Genomic DNA, 22,776 nt, shown 5'->3' with positions numbered 1-22,776 from the left:
GATACTTTTAGCTAATATCAGGTGTCCGATAAGGCCTGTGGATCTCTTGTTTTAATCAAAATTAAGCTAGAATAGTCAAACTTTTAAATCTTACCTAACAAATACAAGATATCCCTATGATAAAAATTTTGATTTTGCAGTGACACTTCCGGATTTTGATACGTTATCTGAGGAGATCGATTCATCTATAATCGACGAAACATTTGAAAAGATCCACAATGTGCCCAGTCACATTAAGCAGAAATGCAGCAGTGCATCAGGGAAGAATCGGAAGGAAAGGGCAAACACTTTCCTGAATTATATCCAAGAGAACGCGAATCATCGACAGCTATTTATGATGGTTTGGCAAAAGTATGTGGAATGAAAAATTCGATGTAACAATATATATGTGTATACTTTAAAGAGTGACAGAATTACTTCTTTTTTCATTAACCATTGCATCCAAACTTTAATGTTTTCATTTTACACAAGGCAATCATTTTGAACATTGTTATTTGTACATTATCCCGATAATTTATAGTGTATATAATGTGTGTGGGATGGGGGTTTTATTTAAAAAAGATCGCATGCGGAAATCATTATCATAAGTAATTTATACATCCAAACAAAATAAAGCAAAAACAACAACAGCAACTTTAATTTCTGCAAAGAAATATATTTTCTGAATTTTCATTCAGTTGTTTTTCATCAATAATTAAGGTCATAGAATATCCAAGATTTTAGTCGCATCAAATGAAGTGAAATTTTTGCTGTGTTTACTTGCGATTTTCTATTTTTTGTTCAAACAAGAATGTAAATCGGTCATTAATACATGAAATGTATGAAACGGGGTTAATATGGTTTTTAGCAATATTAAAACAGTAGGAATAGTTTTACAAAATTGTATATCAAATATTTTGGGGTGGATCTTTTGTTCTAAAGTGTTGTTGATACATATACTTGTGTATATTGTACATGTGCATGAATATACATATTAAACCATTGTGAACGAAATGTTACATATATCTGTGATATTGATACTTTATATGAACATTTTTATTAGTAAATCAGATAAAACTCTCCATTTGCAGCTGGTTTTTGATAAACAGATTCTTAAAAAACCCATATCACATGTCTGTACATATTTCTATTGACATAATTTATGTGTTTGATTATTGAATATTTTAGCAATATTGCCAAGATTTATAGATCGTACCTAATAAGGGAATTCTTCTATTTATGATCTATAAAGATTATACACATATACATTTTTATTGCAGATATAGCTTGATTGAATATATGGTATATGCCCAACTCTTAATTTTGTATTCCTTATCGGAGTTATGAGATTGATCACTGTTCGTTTTCTCCACCTTTCATTGAATGTATAATCATATTGACTGTAGATAATGTATATTTAATTCATTTTACTTTACTTTGAAATTCTGCATAATAATTACGTGTGCCAAATACTGTAAATACATGGAATACTATTAAATTCTTGAAGTTTATGTACGCATTGATGAACATATTTCTAACATTTAATTTTGGTACTGCACATTTGCAATGAAAGATGCTATGTATCATGTTTCTGATTGATAAAAAAGTGAACATTTAGTTTTTTATGACCCAGTTTCTTGTAATAATGCATTCAGAATACATGCAACTTTTCTCAACATTATATCATTTTTCATGACGTTTCATGTACAATTCACTTCAATCTTAATTTCATAAAAAAACTCGAAAAGGGTGTATTAGCAGGTCTGCTCAAGAGTTAGATTGCTTTGATAATGTCTGGTTATGGTATGTAAAATGTAAAGTCAACTTTTATGCATTACAGAAAGTTGTATGCATATATGTGCATTACTAAGTTATTGTAGTAAAGACCGAAGGGAAAAAAAAATAAGTGGATCAATCGGAAATCGATATCGTAACCTTTGCATTTGCACATCTGCAACCACTGAACCAACCAGGCCTAATAGTGATATCAGTACAATGTCAACTTTAAACCTATTCAGGAAATATTACCACTATATAACATTTAAATTTGTTTTGGAAACCATAAATTTACAAAAACTATTTATTTCACAGTTTTCGAAAACAAAAAAGTCACATGTAACCTTAAGCCCCGATCCCATTGACACAATATGGAGGTATGATTTATCATGAGTGCTGGCGAGTTATATCTCGCCAAATCATACACGAATTTGCGATGGTTTTTGATTATGGGGACATCAGTTCGGCGTCTGCTTGAGTTCTCTTTCATACTGACACGATGTTAGAACGAACGACAGTTTCTTTTTAACACGAGTTTTAGACAACATCTGTACAATGTGTGTACAACATTTCTGCAGAATCGAAATTTTTCTACGAGAATATACAAGCTCAGACTAGTCTAGTCGACATTTGCACAAGTTCCTGAGGAGTTGGGACGATTGTGTTAAGGGAAATGTACAAATGTAGGCGACCTTTTATGACATAGCTATAAATATTGGTAGTCGTTCAGTTTTGGATCATTCCTCTGTTGGCTCTTTTAGATTCAACATTATGTCCATGGCCCGTTAGAGGCTCAGAATACAGGCCAAAAATCGTGAATTTTTTGCAGCAGTTGAAGGAAGATGCTGCTGAAGATCATCTTGCGATCGCCCATGTTATGAAATACAGGGAAAGAAGAAAAAGAAGAGCTCACATAAGATACTGGGTTAGGCCTCAGACGAGGAGACTTTGACTCTGGCAGACAGTCATGAATTGTCTGAGGGTTTAACCCAAATCGAACAGAAACTTTCTGAGAAGTTGAAAACGTAGAACACTTGGTGCTGAATTGCCCTAAAACTTGGTTTAAAACTTGTCATTACTCTTCGGTGTATGGCTTACGGCGAGGACTGCTGCCCGGGTCTTATATACGGCTTCAAAGTGGCACACAACACTATATGTCTCTTTATAGCAGAAGTTTACCAGGCTATCATCCAGGCGTACAGTGATGAAGTGATATCGTGTACTATAATTCGAGACGAATGGCGGGAAGTTGCACAGCAGTTTGAAGCTTGTTGGAACTTCCAATATGCCATTGGAGCAATAGACGGAAAACAGGTTCCGAATAAGTGGATTTCTTTATCACAACTACAGAAAGATTTTTTTTATCGTGATGCTTGGAGTTATTAATGTAGACTAGGAATTTTTCTGGGTAGACATTTGGGCTAATGGCTGAAGATCAGATGCACATTTGTTACATTCTTGTGAATTGAAGGAAGTAATCTACAGTAGGAAGATAAAATTTACAGATCGTGTGCCTCTTCCTCAAGATAGAGCTCACGGCGGGTGTGACCGGTCGACAGGGGATGCTTACTCTTCCTAGGCACCTGATCCCACCACTGGAAATGTCCAGGGGTCCAAATTTGCCATACTCTTGATTTTGTATTCTTTGCAAGAGTTATGAAATTCCAACTTCCCCTTCAAAAGATGACATTCTTTAAAACCATAGTTTAGTTTTAAACACATTTAATATCCCAGTCAATGGAACAAATGGATATGAGTAACCGTACCGATACTGGATTGGTAAGAACCCTTACAAACTTAGATACATTGCTGAATCCAGTAAATGTTCTACCCAGTCCCTTTGTTTGCTCCTCACAAAAATATTAACTACCGTGAAGGAGAAAATTCAAACGAATTGTGCCACAACCCATGCCAGAATTGGTATAAATCAAATGTTGATTCTAAAATATTCCAAAAAAAATATTGAATCGAAAAACTGTTTGCTAATCAATATCGAAATATGACTTTTCAACACTTTACACAACCACTCCTCATGATAAACTAGACTTTTTGACATTATAAAAAGTTGCTTCTTTAACAAAAACTTCACATTTTGTGATCGGTCATTCAAAAATTCCATTGTTAAACACCACTCTGATTCTATGCACAACTACTCTGAAGTCGACATTAAAAAGATGCCGAAGTTCCTCATTCACATATTATTGCAGTCTTTGGTGATCAGATCTTCCAACAATGTTTAAATTTCCATGGGTACGAATTGTGCTACTTTATTTACTGACCTTACGAGACAGAACTTATTCAAAAGCTTCTACATAAGAAGAAAAAATCTCTTGCTGTGGCGTTCAACTCAACATTTAGATATTTCGACGACGTTTTATTTATTAACAATAATCATTTTAATTCATATGTCGATTCGATCTCGAAATAAAAGACACCACAGAGTCTCCCACATGTGTTTAATACTTGCATGTTTTATTGAACATAGATGTTTACGACAAACAACTCAACTTTATGACAAACGGGATGACGTCAGGTTCTCGATCGTCAACTTCCCGTATTCATGTAGCAATATTCCATTATCACCTGCATGTGGTGCTTTTGTCTCTCAACTGCTTCAATATGCAAGAGCTTGTTCTGTGTATGGTCTGTTTTTAAATTGAGGCACGCTATTCACAAATAATTTGATGTTACAGAGGTTTCAACAGTCTCGTTTACAGTAGCAACAACCGCGCTCGCTAGATGGCGCGTCATGTTCTATTTTTATTTCTACTGGAAAAGTGGGACGAGGTTCCACCCTGTTTTTTACGGGCTAGTATGGATAAACCTAGAGCCTACGAATGATGTGAAGTTGATCGTTCGGATCTAAAATAGCTATATTTAGCGTATCTCACGTGATTAGGCACACTCCAGAAAATCCCTTTGAGATTGAAGCGGTGAAATACACAACAAAGAGTGACATATTAATCATTTTTATGCATAAATAAATTATACTGAGGTCAAAGATGGACGATAATTGCCCGTGTTCATATAGTATTTGATTGATTTCAATATCCAAGGAAAGATAACTCTCAATATTAACGTACACACAACGTAACGGAAGTTTACAATAATACAATGTTTATACATCACATGTGAGTGAATCTTTATTTTCATCAGAATCTTTTTCATCACACTCACAGACCAGGTCCCCATACCCCTACCAGTGTCAATCTGTGACTGATAGTAGTGCAGTATTTAATTTGATATAGTCTAGGGTAGAGGAAATTCGAGATATAGTGACATTTCTTCCTCACTGAATTAGCTGGATTTTAGTGTTTAAAGAAAAGTGGAATATGGACAGGGGGGGGGGGGGGGCTAAAATGCTATTTGCCAAATTTTCAACAATATTAATTACAAGGCAAGACAAATTTAAAAGGGGTCATAAGCTACAGATGGTACAATTTTCACTTGCAAGTTGCAGTGCCTCTAGTTACACTTAGTGACTTACTTACAGATAAATAAAGTAACTTACAGACGAATATTTTATTTATCTATTATTTCATTTCATTTTTGTAATATATCATGGTTTGTACTTGAAGAGCCATTGCATTACAGGGACATTATTGGTGTTACAAAACAAATCTGATCATTGCAGTTTTTAAATTTCTGAATTCTGAAAAAATGAAAATAATTAAATAATCAACATTTCAACCATTCATTTTCAGACAGATTCTGATACCACTCAGCCCCCAGACTGGCCAGAGAGTTAATCTGCTTCTGTCATTTCTGATGCAACTCAGCCTAGCTGCAGAACTGTAGTTCTCTGAAAAAATATTTTGACATAACAGAGATATATAAATACCCATCATTTCATGACGTGATACGCATGTAGCTCAAAATCTCAGATGCTAAGAGTTCTAAAATGGCGTGCATTAAATGCAATCAACCATTTGAAACAAGGAAAACAGGTTTTAAAAGAAAGTTGGTATCAAAGTTACCTACTCCTTTGATTAAACTTAGTGAGATTTTGGACAAGAAAATTACTCTGCCATTAACCCCGTCTAGTAAATTTATCTGTAATGATTGTGCCTCTCTGACTGTAAGCATTTATAAGCATGATACTGCCAAATGTTCTAGCAACATTGCTACAGCTACAAAACCGGTTAAGTCCTCACAAGCACAAAGCTAAAAGAAAATTTAGCTTCACACCACTAAAAGTTGTGAAGAGGAAATGTTTGACCTCAACTCCATTGAAGTCTTCAAAGCACTTCAATTTAAAGAAGGAAGGTTTTAAAGAGCAGGTGTACAAGTACATCATGGACTCTCACTATGAATATCCATACCGACTTCTTTTAAGAAAAAGCAAAACTGCTAGGGATGCATTGGTGAGAGTTTTGAAACTTTCCATAAAGAAAGAAGTGAAAAGTGTCAATATTCCATCACTCAAGAGGCCAACCAATCTGAAGTCATTCGAAACGTTTAGCTGGGACAGTGCAATGCATGAAGCATCTTGTGGGATGTCTCTCTTGACAGGGGTTTTGCAAGGTGCACTGTCATGTCGCCGAGCTAAAAATGCTGAAATGTAAGTTGTAAAATCACATGCACATTATTAAATTGAATGTAAATCCAGTAAGCAAGAGTCATTATTAGTTCGTTGTACTGTCAATATATCATGTTTGACATATGTGTAATATTTAGTGAAAATTATATTTTTCCTTGCTTACTTTGGATTCAATTTAAAGTTTTTTTTGCATATATATCAATTATAACAATAGACTTTTGCAAAGAGATTAATTCAGAAGAAGTTATGTAGCACTAAAATAGATATACATCATGAATACATGAACATAAATTCTATAATAAACATTACAGAAATGACATGGGAAAACTTGGCTCTTTGGTTCCAGTTCTTGGTTTTATTTTGGGAACCATTCTCTACCTCCATAAACCCCAGCAGTACAACTTCCTACAAACCATTATTTCCATTGAAATGTACAGGTCGGGTTGCAGTCAAAAGGTAAAAATTTAAATATTGAAGCCTCCGTTTTCTTTTCACAATATGATAAGCCAACTTTACAATTTAAAGAATTTTCTCGTGAATCTGAGGCAATATCAAAATTGTCACCTTGCATTGCAGCTTTTCTGATGGTTCCAAAAGTTAGGTAGGAGCAAAGGAGTGAAAGGAACACGAATAGCAGCTGATAAAATATGCAGCGAATTCGATCAGAAAATTGTGTTATGGAAGAATGAAATACAGGTGAATGAATAATATTCTGTCCATTCCCAAACTCTTGAATAGTACATGTACATGCATTGTAAATCTGTCATGCACCTATGTCTCAATTCAATTCTGTACTGAGATACTGGCAGTTGTAAATCCCTGTACTACCCTTAATAGACATAAATTAAAACATTATTATTTGTAACATATACCACCAATCTATTTATTAATATTGGATGAAAAGCCTATAATTGTGTAACAGGAAGGGAGAAAAATACAACGGACCAGACCGGGATTCGAACCCGGGCTCCCTGAATCTCTAGTCAGGTACTCTACCACTGAGCTATCTAGACACTGGCGATCAAATCCGGGTGACCGCTACAATTGTAATGTCAATCAAAACGTATCCACATGTCATATATTTTAAACTTCTCTTGTATGAAATTTGTTTAGTCATTTTACTTACACATGAAAATATAAAAATTATGCTCCCACAAGTGCATACCTTCCTCATTAGATGTAGTAAAGAATTAAGCCGAGCAGAGCAAAATGTATAGTACAGGTGATCATTGTCAGAAATCGACCATTTACATGTCCATTATGAATACTCTTGTGTATACATTCTTGAATTATTCCGTTGGTACCATAAATAGGTGGAGCTTGGAATGCCTGAACCTCCTCAGCAACCATTGTTGAACGTGGACTTTGAAAGTTCAGATAGAGACAGCTCACATAACTCCCTAGCTTCCTCTGGTTCTGAGATTACAAACCAAGATTCATCTGATGTAGAAGATGAAAGTGATATAGTACCCCTACCATTTGATGATTCCCTCCTTGATGAACCTGAGGCGGATGAACAAAGTACATACATATTACACCAATTGCATCACTAAAAGTAGATATAATTACCTTGGACCTGTGAAATTTAAATCCAACTGTGCAACTTTATTACAATTTAATTACTTTCATAAATATCGCTTCATATAGGTTAGCAACTGTACATATTTTACTTCCATTTTCCTTTTACCTCAAATCTAAATAATTGCAGATGCTTGCCTTGAATTATATACAGTTTATGTATTTATATCCTACAGATCCAGGGTATTCTGTTTGCTGGGACAATATTCAGAAGCTGAGTATGACTCGCCACCACCTCCGGCATGAAAATAAGATGATGTTCTGGGCCTTGTGCTTCGCTGCTAAAAACCATATATCCTTTCGTGACTTGGATACAGTAGATAATACATTCTCTGTAACAGATATAGGACTGCAAGTGAGACGTTTTTCTTAAGTTATTTATTTTTATCCATTAGAAACTTGAAATAAATTTCAATATAAACTAAATGTAGTAGATGCACACAAGTTCAATGTGATTTACAAATCAATTGCAAATCATTTCAGAACTACCTACCCTCTGATACAGACTGGAGAATACTGAGGAGTAGAATGGAGCATCTTGTACAGAAAATAGTCCAGGTTTACTTCCCCCAGTTCAGTGAAATGGATGTTAAAGATACTCCTCATCAGTACACACAACAGTCTAAAAAAAAGTCTGAAATAGTGAGTATATACATGTATATCATTTATAATATGTGTGCACACATATATACCTATAATTTTTCACAGATATATAGCAAACTGCAGTGCATTTAAAGTGCATGTACCGATCATCAGTTTCTGTTCAGCTTTTCATAAAAACAAGGTTTTTTACTCAGGTGACCTATTGCAAATGGTCTGCGTCTGTCGTTGTATGTTGTCTGTTAAGAACGTCCTCCCAGAAAGTACTGGGTCAATCTTGACCAAATTTGGTATGTAGCATTTGTAGGTGAAGGAGACCGGAAATTGTAAATTTCATGACTACTACCCCACCCCACCCCAAGGGGCTTTAATTTTGGGGTACAAACTGTAGAATTGGTGTATTTCTGTACGAATCTTCTTCTTTACTTATGGGCATCTAGCAGAGAAAGTGAGTATATAGTAATGATGAGCAAGGAAGCTTCTAACAAAATTGTAAATTGCATGATCCCTGGGGTAGGGGTTCTAACCCCAGGGTGGGGCCAAACTTACAATATACTGTTTACATGTAAAACACTTAAATAAGATCTCCTTTAGTGCTATGGATACTAAATTGAAACTAAATGGATATTGAGAAAGAGCAAGTAGTCCTTTACCAGAATTGTAAATGTGATGGTCCCAAGGGTAGGGTTTTTGGTATAAGGGTGTGGCCAAACTTAGTATATAGTATTTATGTATAAGTTTGCTGATACTGTATGAAATCTAAATGCATAATTAGGAATAGCTAAAAAGGATGTACAAAAAATGGTGTATTTCACAACCCAGAGTTTTGACTCTAAGGTGGGTCCAAATTAGTCATATCTTTCAATGTTTTAATATTAATACACTTATTATATTATGTAAAACCTTTCATCAGTGTATGCACTTTTGAGGGCATTGAAGTTTTAAGAATACATCTAGTTTTATACTGTTGCTGAACATTAGAATTTAGCTTAGATAATCAGAACAGGAATTTTATTCTAGATTTCATAGTCCTTGGGAGTAGTGATACTTTTTGACTAGTACTCAGGTGTTTTATAAGGCCTGTGGGCCTCTTGTTGAAATTTAAACATCATTATTAATCAATCTACAAATGTAATTAAAATTAGCTGTTTTGAATCTGCTCCCACTTTTCAAACATGCATTTGAGAAGCAGTAGCATATTCAAAACAGCTAATAATTTTAATTAGATTGATTATTAATGTGAATAGCATATTGGTCCTTATACATAATTAAGTGCTATTTCCTGATTAGGTGAATCTGGGAGTTCTTCAGGAGAATCCATCTACTGCCCATGGAGTACTGGAGATTCTCAAGTACTTACACAAGTATGTGCCAATTGGACAAGACAGAAATCCTTACCAAATTCTTTGCCATGGTGATCAGCTGAATGTGGAAAGGATGGTTGAGGCAAAAGTATCTATGGCCTTCAGTGAGGATGCAGAAGATCAACTCACTGGTCTTGTCCCACGTCCTCAGGGGTTTCACAAAAGGTGCATCATCCTGCAGGATTCCATGAACATGCTCTTCAGTGGCAGCACTGTGGGTGACAAGGGTTCGTTATGCCATATAAAAAACAAGTTCACCTTTCGAAGTGTTAAGAAAAAAATATCTGATTGTGTAAATTCAGTAGTGGATTTTTTCAATTTTGTGACTGAAGGTTGTGTGTGCTTGATAATTTGCAAGCTACTAAATATCAAGAACATTGATGAGTTGTCAAATCTTGTACCTGATGATTCAGCTGTCTTGGCCCCTGATAGACACACAGTCAATCCAGGAAGTAGTAGTCGGTGAAGCAGCAGAGGATGTCCAGTACCACGACGATACAATCATCTACTGGGACAACAATCAGATATTGGAGGATACGCTGCCATATCATGAGGACTCTGACAATGACTTTGGTAATGAAATGTCTATTTTAATTTTTTTTTTATATGAATTCAACTATAAAGGATACATGTGACTATATGTAATTATTGAATAATTGATGAACCTGTCGCAGCACACCAGGAAAGTGGAGACTCAGTCTATCAGTACAGCCGTATCATGTTGTGGCGCGGACTTCTCCATATGACCCAGACACATGCAGAACGCACCAACAAGGGAGACCATATCATTTCAGATTGGAGAATAGACATGGTTCAATTCTGGAATCATAACCACAACAAATACCTGATTTTAGGCCATCGCCTCCTTGGAGGTAAATGTTTTGTTCTGTTTGGTTGTATATTGTCTTACATACAATTTTTAAAAGTGTTTACTCATGTACAGATGTCATTCAGAGGTCATGGCAGTGAGTTTGTTTTTAAACATGCTTATGCCTACTGTGACCTGCTTCTAAAGTCATATCTAAATGACCCAATTACTTGCTGAAAGAGTAGTATCTATCTATGTTAAGCAGGTTAGGTTTGATACAGCAATGTGATCCAGATTCGAACCCAGTATTTTCAGTTATAATATGACATGGCAAGTGGTGGCATGTAAAGTAATGATTGATATATACTGCTACAAAAGATATATATATATATATATATATATATATATATATATATATATATATATATGGCAATGTTTGTTTCACATGTGTCAGTGGGTGTTTACCTCCCAGATTAAGAAATGAAGTCATCTGGAATAGCACTGCTAATCTGACTGGAAAACCTGGACACAATATAGCCCTGGATCTTGTGAATGAATTCCTGAATAATGAATTCAAATGTAAGTGCACATGTACATTAACACAATAATAGCCAATTACTTCATGAAAGAACATTATAAATTTTAAAGTATTTGGGTTTTAATGTACATTACAGCAAACCTGAAGAATTGTCATGGGCAATACACAGATGCGCAGGTGTCAAGATGCAGCCATCAAGTAGGGAGTGTTGGCAAGTCTATTGAAGACATTTTCCAATCTGATATAATTCAGGATTATATCCCCAAGGCAACGACAACAGATGGTTCCTCTAAACCTAAAATTAAGAAATTTATTGATGAATACAGTGGAGAGAATTTGTTTGAAGATGTTGGTGAAAGACATCACACAGGATTTGAAAATTTTGAGCACAAAATAGGGGTGAACAATCCAGAAAAGTTAAAAGCGAGGATGCAAAAATATGGTAAAAGTTTGGAAAATGAGGAATACATATTCAAAAACATATAATTTTGAGATCAAACACAGTCAATATGCAGGTGGGGTTAATTAGATATATACGTTGTACGTACATGTACAAATCTTATGTTCTTGAACAAGGACAGCAGCTACGACAAATGTGACAGCATTGGCATCTTGGACATTTACACTCCTCACATTTCAGTTGACAATCACTTGCAACAGGTACAGACTGTGCTGAACTGTATCCAATGAAGTGATGGAGGATAGATTTCCTAAAACAAGTCACCTCGGATTTGTCCAGAGATCTACACAATTCCTTCATGTCGTCAGATGCTTGAAGTATGGACCCAGGGGTTAAAAAGTATAGTGCTTTTGCACTACGTCCATCTTGCCCTACTCTTCCAACTTCCTGCCAATAATCCATTATGGAGTCACAGGCTCTCCAGTGGATCACATTATCAATATCAGAGATATTGATACCCATTCCAAAGGCTATAATACATATGACCAGTCGAATAACACTACCTGACTTTGAGATTTCCTGATGAATGTAGTCTAAGTCTTTGTTGGCCATTCCTGCATGGTACAAAGCAACATGGCTGTTGTGGTGAAGCTTAATGTGGTTTAAGTATGAATGTTCTCTAAGGTACCCTAAAATATCTCTATACAGCTGACCACCTCGATCCAAGCTCCTGCATTGAACATGCATGTGATGACTCATTACAATTTACAAAGTAGGCATTGTATATGATTTTGTTTAATTCAAAATTTGTGAAGAGTAAAAGTGAGACAGTGAAGAAATATATAGAGGTAGATGAAATGATAAGAAACAAAATGATAGGACAATAGCTGGATCCCTGATCAAAGCCATGTTTAATTATTTACTTTTACTTCCAAATATTGAAATTGTAGTTACATAATGTTCTACTTGCAAAATGACTTATTAAGCAATACCTTTTTTTGTGATGACATTTTTTTTCATATACTGGGCTGGACTGATGCCGTGTGATGAAAATGCATATATCGCTATGAATCTATTACCTGACACAAAGCAGTGTTTTCCTGGCAGCTATTCCTTTCTGTTTAATTTCATCAAACAGCCAATGGAGTTCTTCAAAAATGTCTTTTCCTCTCTTGTATTCAAGGTAAATACATGGCCTATCAATTAAATCACAATGTTAGATCTGTTTAAGTAAAACTGTTTCTGAGAGAGAGAAAATTCCATATGCATTCTAAAATATTTCCAAACTATGGGTGGAAAGATTGGCAAACATGTGCTGTAGATAGAAAAAGGTGTTCAGTAGAATATACATATCGTCAACAGTCACCTATTGTTAACATGTTATTGTTTCAGAGTTGTATAGTTGCGAACAACCAGAACACACAAACATATTATATATATATATAATTATCTTAAAATGTTATACTGTTATGCTTCAAAACAGCTACAACCTTAAAAATTCTTTCAAGTATTTATCAGTAAGATTGGTCTTAATTGTAGAGCAAACGTAAAGAATAATTCTAAACGACAACTTTATCTGACTTATTACCTGTCTGGAGATGCTGTTAACATTTTCATATTAGGAAGATGTATTTTTCCAGTAATATGCTGTAGAATGTTTGGTGTGCAAGTTGCTGTCAGTAGTAAAAATGGTGTAGTTGGAAAGTGGGAGCGCAGCTCTCCAAGTCTTGAAAAGGTCGGTCGAAAAGTATCACCCCTGTAAACATTACATTCATTCACAACATGACAAAACTTTAAATCAGCTAGTACTTATTAAAAATAAAATTCAATTTCTTTAATAACCTTTCCATATTAAAATAAATCTTACCATGATGCCAATATGTGTGCCTCATCTATAGTAATCAAAGCAACTCTCTCCTTATATACACCTGAGTTCAATATTATATCCCTCCATGAATCAAAATTCAGCAGGATCTCGGGTGACATATAGAGAATGGAATAGTTTCCTGCGCTTATTCCTATATATGATATTATGTGTGTTTTAATTTGTGCATGCATTAGTTTGAAAATTGCAAACTGCAGAGTCTATACATTTCTTTGGACATTACCTTCAACCACATCAGGAGACATTTCATCCCTGCCCTTCATAACAGCTGCAGCTATACCATGTTTAGAAGCATGTTTATATTGATCTAGCATTAGACTTTTCAAAGGAGAAATCACAATACAAATATGTCTGACAGAAGAATCCTGTACATCTAGTATTAATGGAGGTAATACAAAGCATATACTTTTTCCAAACCCCGTGGGAAAAACACCCACAGTGTGCTTCTTTTGTAGCACACTCTCAATGACAGATATTTGTTCCGCCTTTAAATCAAATTCAAAATGAAAGCGATGCTTGATTCTTTCATAAAAAAATGTGTCGGATAGATGCCGCCATATTATTAGATTATGTAAACAGTTGAGTAAAACGTCATACACAATTTTTTCCTACAGGTCTTTCTAGGGTACATGTTTTGGAAGATGGGTAAAATGAAAAAAATGAGAGAAAGTATGTGTAATTATTCAATCTAGTAATTGGTTAATACCTGAAAAAAAAACAAGATAAACACAGATAATATGTTGTCATCGTTTATTTGCTACAACAGAGATCGAAACCGGTGTCGAGCGCGGTTTGTTGTGAAGTAAACACGTGGAATGTCGGTCAGGTTGTTTTCCTTGTACCACGTGACTATTCAACGAGAGTTTGTCAGTAGGTCAAGATGGCCGTCAGAAGGCAACAATTTCAAAACATTGACATTCCGAAGACGCGGAGGACGATTTAAAGCCGTGCACAGGTAAATAAAGTGATCTGAATTGTAGAAAAAAGTATACAGAATCGATAAAAATTGTGCTCAGAGCGTAAGTCTCTAGATGATTCGAGCTATAATGCTTGAAGCATGCGCAGAAAAACGTGCACCGTAAATCGAAGGTTTTTATAGGGGGTGGAACTGTAGCTCTCTGTTATGTCAAAATATTTTTTCAGAGAGCTACAGTTCTGCAGCTACCCCCAGACTGGCCAGAGAGTCCAGTGTTTCGGTAAATTCTGATACTGATACAACTCAGCTTCTCTCCCCCTATATATATATCTACCACTTTCTATTGCACGTTCATATGAACAATGGAACAGATAAAGGCATAACATACAATTACCGACTCCCCAGGCTCCAGCCCCCTTGAACATGCAACAGTCTAATTAATTAGACTCAATATGTATTGGAGTTGACGAAAAAAGAAAAATTCCCCTTTAAACTTAAAGTTAGTCGTATCGAGGCACTCAATCCCGAATGGCAATTCAGTAACAGTTCGTGTGGTCCAGGTTTCACCATTTACTGCATCAAGGGAATCTGTAGCGAGCCTTCATCTGTTGCGAACCTATGAAAGAAAAGGAAACAGCAGAACAGAGAAAATATAGATGTAAAAAGGGGTCGGGTGGGTGGGTGGGTGCTTCGGTTGGAAATTGTCTAATGAATGGGTTCTATCTCAGGGAGTACGAAGTGTGGCGTAGAGCATACAAAGTAACTCGTACACGAACAGCAGATAAGTAAGGATTGAAAATTTATGTAATGAATGAGTTCTATCTCAGGGAGTATGAAGTGTGACGTAGAGCATATAACATAACTCGTGCGCTGTAGCAGATAAGTCACGTAGACCCAACATACAGAGTGTGTCAAAATTAATACGGACTATTTGATATATAATCAAATAATCTCGATTATTTGGAACCGGTTCGTAATTAATAGGGTTGATCTTGATCGATCTCATTGTTGTTCTCTTAAATCATCGATGTGGCAGGCCTTTGCATTGAAGGTTCAAGGTGATATCCTTGTACAACAAACTCAGGTCCGTCATCCAAAAACTCTTCCAGTTGTGAAATAAATCGCCCGAGGGACTTGCTTTTGTATTGATTCATAAATCTGGATGTGGTCTCTTATGACGTCACAAATTCAGGGATCAGGAACGATAGTTTCTGTGACTGTGCGTAGGGTACACCAGTCCAATGTAAACCATTACATAACTTAAAGTACGTATATTCCTGTCCAACACAAGTTTTACCTGTGAGCTCACGTGCTGTTCCTTATATAGGGGCTCGTGTAGCGGTTATAATCTCGGCTGAGATTTGGCTTGGTTGAATATTTGGACTGACGCCTTCACCGAATCTCGGAACAGTCCTTCATCATTCATGTCTGGACATTTACCTGCTCCAGCATACGCCTCCAGTAATACACGTAGTTCAACATTCATACGTGTGTTGTGTTCACACTTAACTCCGAATACTGTACCAAGCTTCACCCCCTTGAGTTACAATTCTGTTAGCTGAGTACATTTATCATTAGTGCTGTTACCACACACGATTACCTGTCAGATGTCAAAGACAGCCACTTACCTTTTGGCTCAATTTCAAGTTCACTGCCTGTGAGTTCGTGTATAGGTTATGTGGGCAATCCAACTTATGTTCTCACGACATTGCTTGCAAGCCATTCTGTAGCATCACTTGTCGGTTCTGTAACTGCGATGCCGAATCATAATTCTATGAAACTAGTACCAGTATTTCCGAGAAATACATATGAGTCCTTGGGAGTGACAGGAGATCAAATGGCGTTGATTGCACTCACATATATAGTAAGACTAAGTTCTACAAATTACCGTGGAATAGCTCGCAGGAAATGGCAAGGAATCGAAGGGTCCGACTAGCTTTGACACAGCCTCCATATCTCCAAGCATGAGCAGCGACAGCGACGCGTCAAAAGCTGTAGTTCTTCCAAGACGCCCTCGTACACATACCCAGGTTAAAATACCATATTACTTATACACTGGAAAAGAAGACTGGACCGTCTGGTTTTGTAGATTTGAAGAAGTAGGGAATTCGATATACCGTGGTATATAGTTGTCTACTGATGAGATGCTTGATCAATTACTGCTTATATCACATCATGATGCCGCCGACTTTGTATTTGGTTAACTTTCCAGAGAAACCGGGAACAGTTACAAATAGCTAACCAACGAGATTACCAATCGCTTCAGTGCTGTTGAGACACCTACCTTGCTAAATTCAATAAACGAGTTCAGAAGCTGAACGAGCGAGCTGAGGATTTGCATCAGACTTAAAAACACATCTAGAAAGGGACCGAAAGATTCGAGATGAGGATCTTCTCAGAATTTGATGGCCTAGCTAACAGAGGTGCCCAATTTCATATTGCCATGGACCCTTGTGACAACCATGAAGCTGTGTTGCAAGTAGTGAATGATGAAGAAGCTGGTCGATACACACCTCCCAAGAGAAATGCTAGATTACCAGTTGAAAGAAATGTGAAGATAACGAAAGTGATAAATCTCATAACTCCTATAAGCAATACAAAATAGATAGTTGGGAAAACACGGACCTCTGGATACACCAGAGGTGGGATCAGGTGCCTAGGAGGAGTAAACATCCCTGTCAAGTAGCCACATCCGCCGTGTGCCCTATATTTTGATCAATTAAACGGAGTAATCCGTAGTTGAATCAGAGTGTCAAGAACAACCTAACAATCTAACAATCGGTATGAAACACAACGAATAACGGTTGACCCAATGATAGGTTGTATTAGCAAACTAAATCATTATAATAACCTTAGAATGATTTGAGCATATTTTATTGTATAAGTGCGTATTATACAAACGATTTGAAAACATTTTCTTTCAACTAACTAGGTTCTCACCTTAAAATAACTTAATTAATTTCATTAACTTAAGATAACAGCCTTTCATTTGTATGGCAGTAGCCTGCCTTGATTTAAAAACTGATCATACGCAGAACAACCTCTTGCGAATCGAATCAGTTTAGAATTGTAAACACCATATGCAGATGACAATGGAATATTGCTATATAGATATGGGTAAGTTGACGATGGAGAAGATGAAATATCCCGTTTGTCACAGCGGAGTTGTAAGTTTGCCGTTAATATTTATTTTCAATGAACTACATCAATACGAAGCAAATGTGGAGGACTCTGTCATGTCTTTTATTTGGAGTTCACATGGATGATACCATGCACATGGGAATTCCAACTGACTGTTGCAAGACTACGAAGGTATTGTCAATGAGAACTCCAGCAAATCTTTTACTTCGACTTCAGAATATTTACAGTGCGTGGAATCAGTGGTGTTGAACAAAATATTTTCTTGAATGACTAATCACAGGATATGAATATTTTCGTGTTCCATTGAAGAAGCAGCTGCCCATAATGTGTATTAGCCTAGTCTATAATTTATCTTAAAGCATGGTTGTGAAAAGTGTTGACAAGTCATACGTTTTGATGTTGTTGATTTGGGGAAAGTTTTTTTAAATTTCAAATATACTAAAAGTTCTTTTCATAAATCAATATTTGATTTACACCTTCAACTTAATTGATTTATTAGGAGTTAGGTTAGGTAAATGAAAATAAAGGTAAAAGATAGACATGCTTCATTTTCTTCTCATTTATTATCGAAAACTCACGGTCAAGAAAACCAGATGAAAATAGAAATGTACACGATAGAGAGCTTTACATGAGGACGAGAGTCGTGGAATGCTGAAGGTAGTATGAATGAGAGGGTGAAGATTAGAAACATATATAATGGTATACTAGTATTGTTACCTCCCTCGTAATTACAAGATTGTAGTTTTATTGTTCAACAATAATACACATTGACTTCCGTAGGTACATTGTATGTTTAAATACCTGTGTCACGTGTAGATAAATATAGATCGAAAGGGAATGGCGGATATTCCTAAGTGGAGGTAATGTCGGTATGTATGATTCGTATACCATACTCTTTGAGTGATAAATATTGAAGATAAAATTGAGTTAGAATTGTCTCTAATTTAGTCAGAAATATCTCTGGTTTAGTGACGGTGTACATTATGTATCAATTTGAAATAATTTTTCAACTTTCGGTTTGATTGTGTCAATCGTCCATTTCATTTTCGTGGTCGAGCATTGCATGATGCAAAGGGAATTTTGTTTATCCCCAACGTTATTCGACACGTATGTAAATGACTTTGAAATGCATTTTTTGAATATTAAATATCAAATAACTGTAAAGATTTAAACGTATTTTTACTTTTGTATGCTGATGATATTGCAATTTTTTCTGAAACCAAAGAGGGTCTCCAGTCAATTTTCAATTCTCTATCCCAATACTGTATGGAATGGAGATTGAGTGTTAATACAGAAAAGACGAAAAATATTGACGTTTCTCAAGGGTGGTAAAATAATTCTGCAGATAATTGGCATATAGATGCCAAGATTTAGAAATTATACGTATTTTTATATGTTTTTGTTTTGTTCATCTCAATAATAAATTCAGAAAGACTACGAAGCATCTCTCGGATCAGGCAAGGAAAGCTTTGTTTATTTTGAATAGTAATGTAAAAAAAAATGTACTTAAACAACGACTTATTGACTGTTACTCGTATATTGGGAGAACCTGTAATTATGCTTCTGAAATATGGGGCATTCATCTTTAGGTGAGGATGTTGTAAGGTTGAATCCTGATTTTTGTAAAGAGTCTTGGTGTTAAATACAATCTACATACAGTGTTGTTTACGCTGAATGCGGTTGCCTTGCATTGAAATACAAAATAATGTACAATGTAAAAATATTGGTACAAACTATAAAAACTGATAGTTGTATACTTCATTCATGCTTTGAGTCTTTATATGATACAGCTGTTAATATAAATGATAGTATTTGGATATATTATATATAAGACATCTGCTTGCAATGTTTTGTTTTCGTGATATATGGATAAGACAAAGGTTAAATGAAAGTGACTTGTATATATTGAAACAACTAATAATGGACCAAGGTCAAAAATATGGTATGGAACAAATTTCACTCTCCTCAAAATGTTTTATAAAAGCACTTGATAGATGATTCTAGTCTGTAATATCATTTATGAAATTCTATTCCATGTATTTACCAAAAATGTAGAGCAAGACTTTCATCTCATTGTTAGCTATAGAAGCTGGGAGATTTAGCAATGTTCAGAAATTTAATAGAAAATGTTTACTTTTTAAGAATTTAATAGAAGATGAACTCCATTTTGAATTACAATGTACTGTGTACTCTAGTTCAAGGAAAAGATTTATCAAGTCATAATTTTTTGGGGGAAACCTGTGTTTGAATTAATTCAGTTGCTTGAAAGACATGTGTAACTTTGGAAAATATATATACCTAGCATTCAAAGTCCGAGAAGAAAATATGTAATTGTGTTCTACGTCATACTTTATTATAGGATTAAACATTCTTTTGGAAGAATTTATCGATGTGTAAACTCCGGACATTTTACTCACAAACTGAATAAAAGTGCGAAGCACTTTTATGTTAAGTTTGTGAGTAAAATGTCCGGAGTTTACACATCGATAAATTCTTCCAAAAGAATGTTTGATTCTTATAATTCCAATTCATTGACTTTATTAACAATTGCAAAAATTTGAATAGTTACCCGCACTATGTTGTTTGTTTTCAGGCGTGTATGAATACATCGCGTTTTCGGATTTATTGATGTGTAAACTCTTGTTCAGCTTTATTTTTGTCCAATCAAAACAATTGTAATAAATAAGATTGGAATTATATACTGATATCATGTAAAACTTATACGGTACCAATTTTGATGCACCAGATGCGCATTTCGACAAATAATGTCTCTTCAGTGATGCTCAACTGAAATGTTGGTAGCAATAATCATTTATGTAAACAGATAAGCTGTATAGTTTAAAGTTAATAAAAAATTGAATTGAGAGAGATTTCAATGAAATACTTTTTGTTCTCAGTGATCAATCATATTGAAAAAAAGACACAGTGTGGTCACTTTCATTGAAATCATACTGCCAATCAGTGTGTGGTATTACAATACATGGTTGGAATTTTTACGCATTTCTCCACGCGAACAGACACTGTGTCTGGAACGATAGTATTCACAAGCTCAATAAAGATTTCTTGTCTTATTTTTCATGTGGTGTATCGGACAATATGACTTTTTACTATACAATGACGTGGTAAATACTTGTAGAAAACTCAGGTAATTGGTATTGTGATATGCAAAAGATGATTTCATTAAATTTGAATAGCCAATAGATAGCAATATGGTAGTGGTCGTATTAAACTTTAGCCTGTTTGGTGAAGTGAAATGACACGCTGTTTTTGGAATGATAGTTTTAAAAGAGGTATTATCATATGATCTTAAACAAGGTCAGGGAGTTTATATCCCATGCATGAAGTTTCCCCTTGAATTTATAACTTTTTGCATTATGCATCAAAATCTTTTTTAATACATGTTGACAGAGTTCTTTTTCTTTTGTTTTACTTTTTATACTTTCCATGAAAATCCTTTTACTGCAATTTTCATGCAATTGCAACATGAGATTGGAGACTTACAATTTTAAACACAAAAATCATTGATTTATGTTTACAAATATATAGAAAATATAATTATAAACGCTTAACAAGTTCTTTGACGCCGTTGGTTGTTGAACTTTATACTTATTACTTGTACTGAAACTATATTTATACAAGTGAGGAAAGACGCCTTTTTGTAATTTACAAAATTAATGTTAACAGGTTGTACATGTAGCTGTATAGGTTGTGGTACTTTTTTTTTCAATATCGCTTTTTGTTGTCATTTAACATTTGTTTAAAAGTGTTTAAAAAGTAGATGTCTACTGTACTGTTACAGTCGAACGGTAGCAGTCGTCTTTAAAAGTACTTATCAAGATTGTAAAAGTACTAAAAGGAGAGAAAAATCATATGTCTTAATTCATACTGATAAGAATATAGAGGACAGATAGACAGAAAGTAGGAGGGGTAGACGTTCCAGGGACTGGGTGTCTGTGTTTACTTTCTATATTGATAATTACTCTACATCATATGCGTACACAATGCATCAACATGAAATATCTAATATCTATTCTAAAAGCATTACATTTATAATGTAGTATATACCGAATGTACTTGTTTTATACATGTCCATGTAGCTGGTTATTTGGATTCTGTGTTGACAAAGATCAAGGGTTAGCGCCAACAAATACAATACATTGTATCATGGATGACCTTAAATGCTTTCCTTTAAACGATGTTGTATTCTGGTGTTTACAATTAGATCTTTTAATAAAATGATTTCAGAGCAGTGTTTAGTTTTTTCCACTAAAGTATTGCTTTCTTTTTCTTCAGAAGATCGCCATCTCAGAAATGAAAATCATCTACTTTATTTCGCTATTGTGTCTGGTAAGATCAGCTGGTTTATGATAAAATGAAACATTTCATATTCATTAATCAATGGTTTTTAGACAATAGTGAGGTAAACATTAAGCACAGTTCCGTGATACTTTGTAGAGTTGTGATGCTGTGCCACTTCCGCGATGGATACACAGAGTGAGTTCATGTCCAGAGGCAAACAACATAACAGCCTGGAAAGCAGCTTCAGAGAAACTCAACTGTCTGTATGATCTCACTTCCGATGATCCAGCTCAACAAAAAATGGTTTACCATTGTTTGGCCAGTACTTACCTAAATGAAACAGTCGAATTCTGTGGCAGAAGTGTGCCCATCGCACCTGGTATGTTCAGATTATACTGTAGAAATACATTTTAGTAGATTTCATGTACATCTATATGTATGTAACCACAACGAAATACACAATTCATATGATGCTTAAGGTAGCCCCACCCTCGTGTGACTTATCAATATTAACGGTTGAAAGTGGAAAAACTGTTTTAATTTCCACTTAATATAGTTTAATTTAATTGATAACCAAAGAAAATATGTAAGTTGCCACTTTTTTTATATAAAGATGTCAGACATACACCCTCCTCCCAAGAAGTATAGGTCAACAATCAGAAAATCGCACATTTTCATAAAACAGAATAATAAAAATAGATAAAGAACTTGTTAAAATGACAAATTTTTAATGTCAACAGTTTAGAAAAACTGCGAATTTATAAATATGTACAAATTGATTGTGGATATTAAAGAAATTGTGGTATATTAGACATTCAGTAGACGAAATACCAGCATAGGAGTTAGTGTTCTTGACAACATTTTTTGATATATAAATGATTGATTATCTATGGAAAATATAAATTATTGACTATCAATAGTTTACAAATTTCTTTATGTTATCCAGTGAATA

At 35.0% G+C, this 22,776-nt stretch overlaps 5 protein-coding genes across 11 annotated transcripts in view; 4 read left to right on the top strand and 1 right to left on the bottom strand.

Annotated features, from left to right (window-relative positions):
• Positions 1-1,596, top strand: part of LOC125649230 (uncharacterized) — a 40,409-nt gene extending 38,813 nt beyond the window's left edge. For all 4 annotated transcript variants that reach the window (XM_056165876.1, XM_056165875.1, XM_056165874.1 and 1 more), the window contains exon 22: positions 141-1,596. In XM_056165876.1, coding sequence (XP_056021851.1) covers positions 141-364 — 224 coding nt within the window. In that variant the 3' untranslated portion in view covers positions 365-1,596. The remainder of the gene's footprint in view (positions 1-140) is intronic.
• Positions 1,597-5,849: 4,253 nt separating this feature from the next.
• On the top strand, positions 5,850-10,404 carry LOC125649238 (uncharacterized). Its single transcript, XM_056166053.1, has 6 exons — positions 5,850-6,316; positions 6,607-6,751; positions 7,609-7,761; positions 8,004-8,228; positions 8,357-8,515; positions 9,764-10,404. Exons 1-6 carry the CDS (start codon positions 5,850-5,852, stop codon positions 10,301-10,303), a joined length of 1,689 nt encoding a protein of 562 aa, XP_056022028.1. The 3' UTR covers positions 10,304-10,404.
• A 568-nt stretch (positions 10,405-10,972) lies between these two features.
• On the top strand, positions 10,973-11,697 carry LOC130054938 (uncharacterized). The gene is made up of 3 exons (XM_056166052.1): positions 10,973-10,989; positions 11,118-11,224; positions 11,320-11,697. Exons 1-3 carry the CDS (start codon positions 10,973-10,975, stop codon positions 11,667-11,669), a joined length of 474 nt encoding a protein of 157 aa, XP_056022027.1. The 3' UTR covers positions 11,670-11,697.
• LOC130054865 (uncharacterized) lies at positions 11,340-13,988 on the bottom strand. Its single transcript, XM_056165883.1, has 5 exons — positions 13,451-13,988; positions 13,172-13,339; positions 12,663-12,779; positions 11,732-12,313; positions 11,340-11,478 (listed from the first exon to the last, which is right to left on the bottom strand). Exons 1-4 carry the CDS (start codon positions 13,639-13,641, stop codon positions 11,743-11,745), a joined length of 1,047 nt encoding a protein of 348 aa, XP_056021858.1. The 5' UTR covers positions 13,642-13,988; the 3' UTR covers positions 11,340-11,478; positions 11,732-11,742.
• Positions 13,989-14,322: 334 nt separating this feature from the next.
• LOC125649228 (uncharacterized) overlaps positions 14,323-22,776 on the top strand; it is a 41,956-nt gene continuing 33,502 nt past the window's right edge. Inside the window, exons 1-3 of one of the 4 annotated variants that reach the window (XM_056165871.1) lie at positions 14,323-14,423; positions 21,819-21,872; positions 21,981-22,203. In XM_056165871.1, the coding sequence (XP_056021846.1) occupies positions 21,837-21,872; positions 21,981-22,203 (259 nt within the window). In that variant the 5' untranslated portion in view covers positions 14,323-14,423; positions 21,819-21,836. Of the gene's footprint in view, positions 14,424-18,337; positions 18,395-21,818; positions 21,873-21,980; positions 22,204-22,776 lie in introns of those variants that run through there. The other 3 variants (XM_056165869.1, XM_056165870.1, XM_056165873.1) reach the window with 3 other exon arrangements.

This window comes from Ostrea edulis, chromosome 5, assembly GCF_947568905.1.
Source record: "Ostrea edulis chromosome 5, xbOstEdul1.1, whole genome shotgun sequence".
Classification (NCBI taxonomy): Eukaryota; Metazoa; Mollusca; class Bivalvia; order Ostreida; family Ostreidae; genus Ostrea; species Ostrea edulis.
Note: the sequence above shows the minus strand (reverse complement) of the source record. Positions and strands in the feature narration are given on the sequence as shown.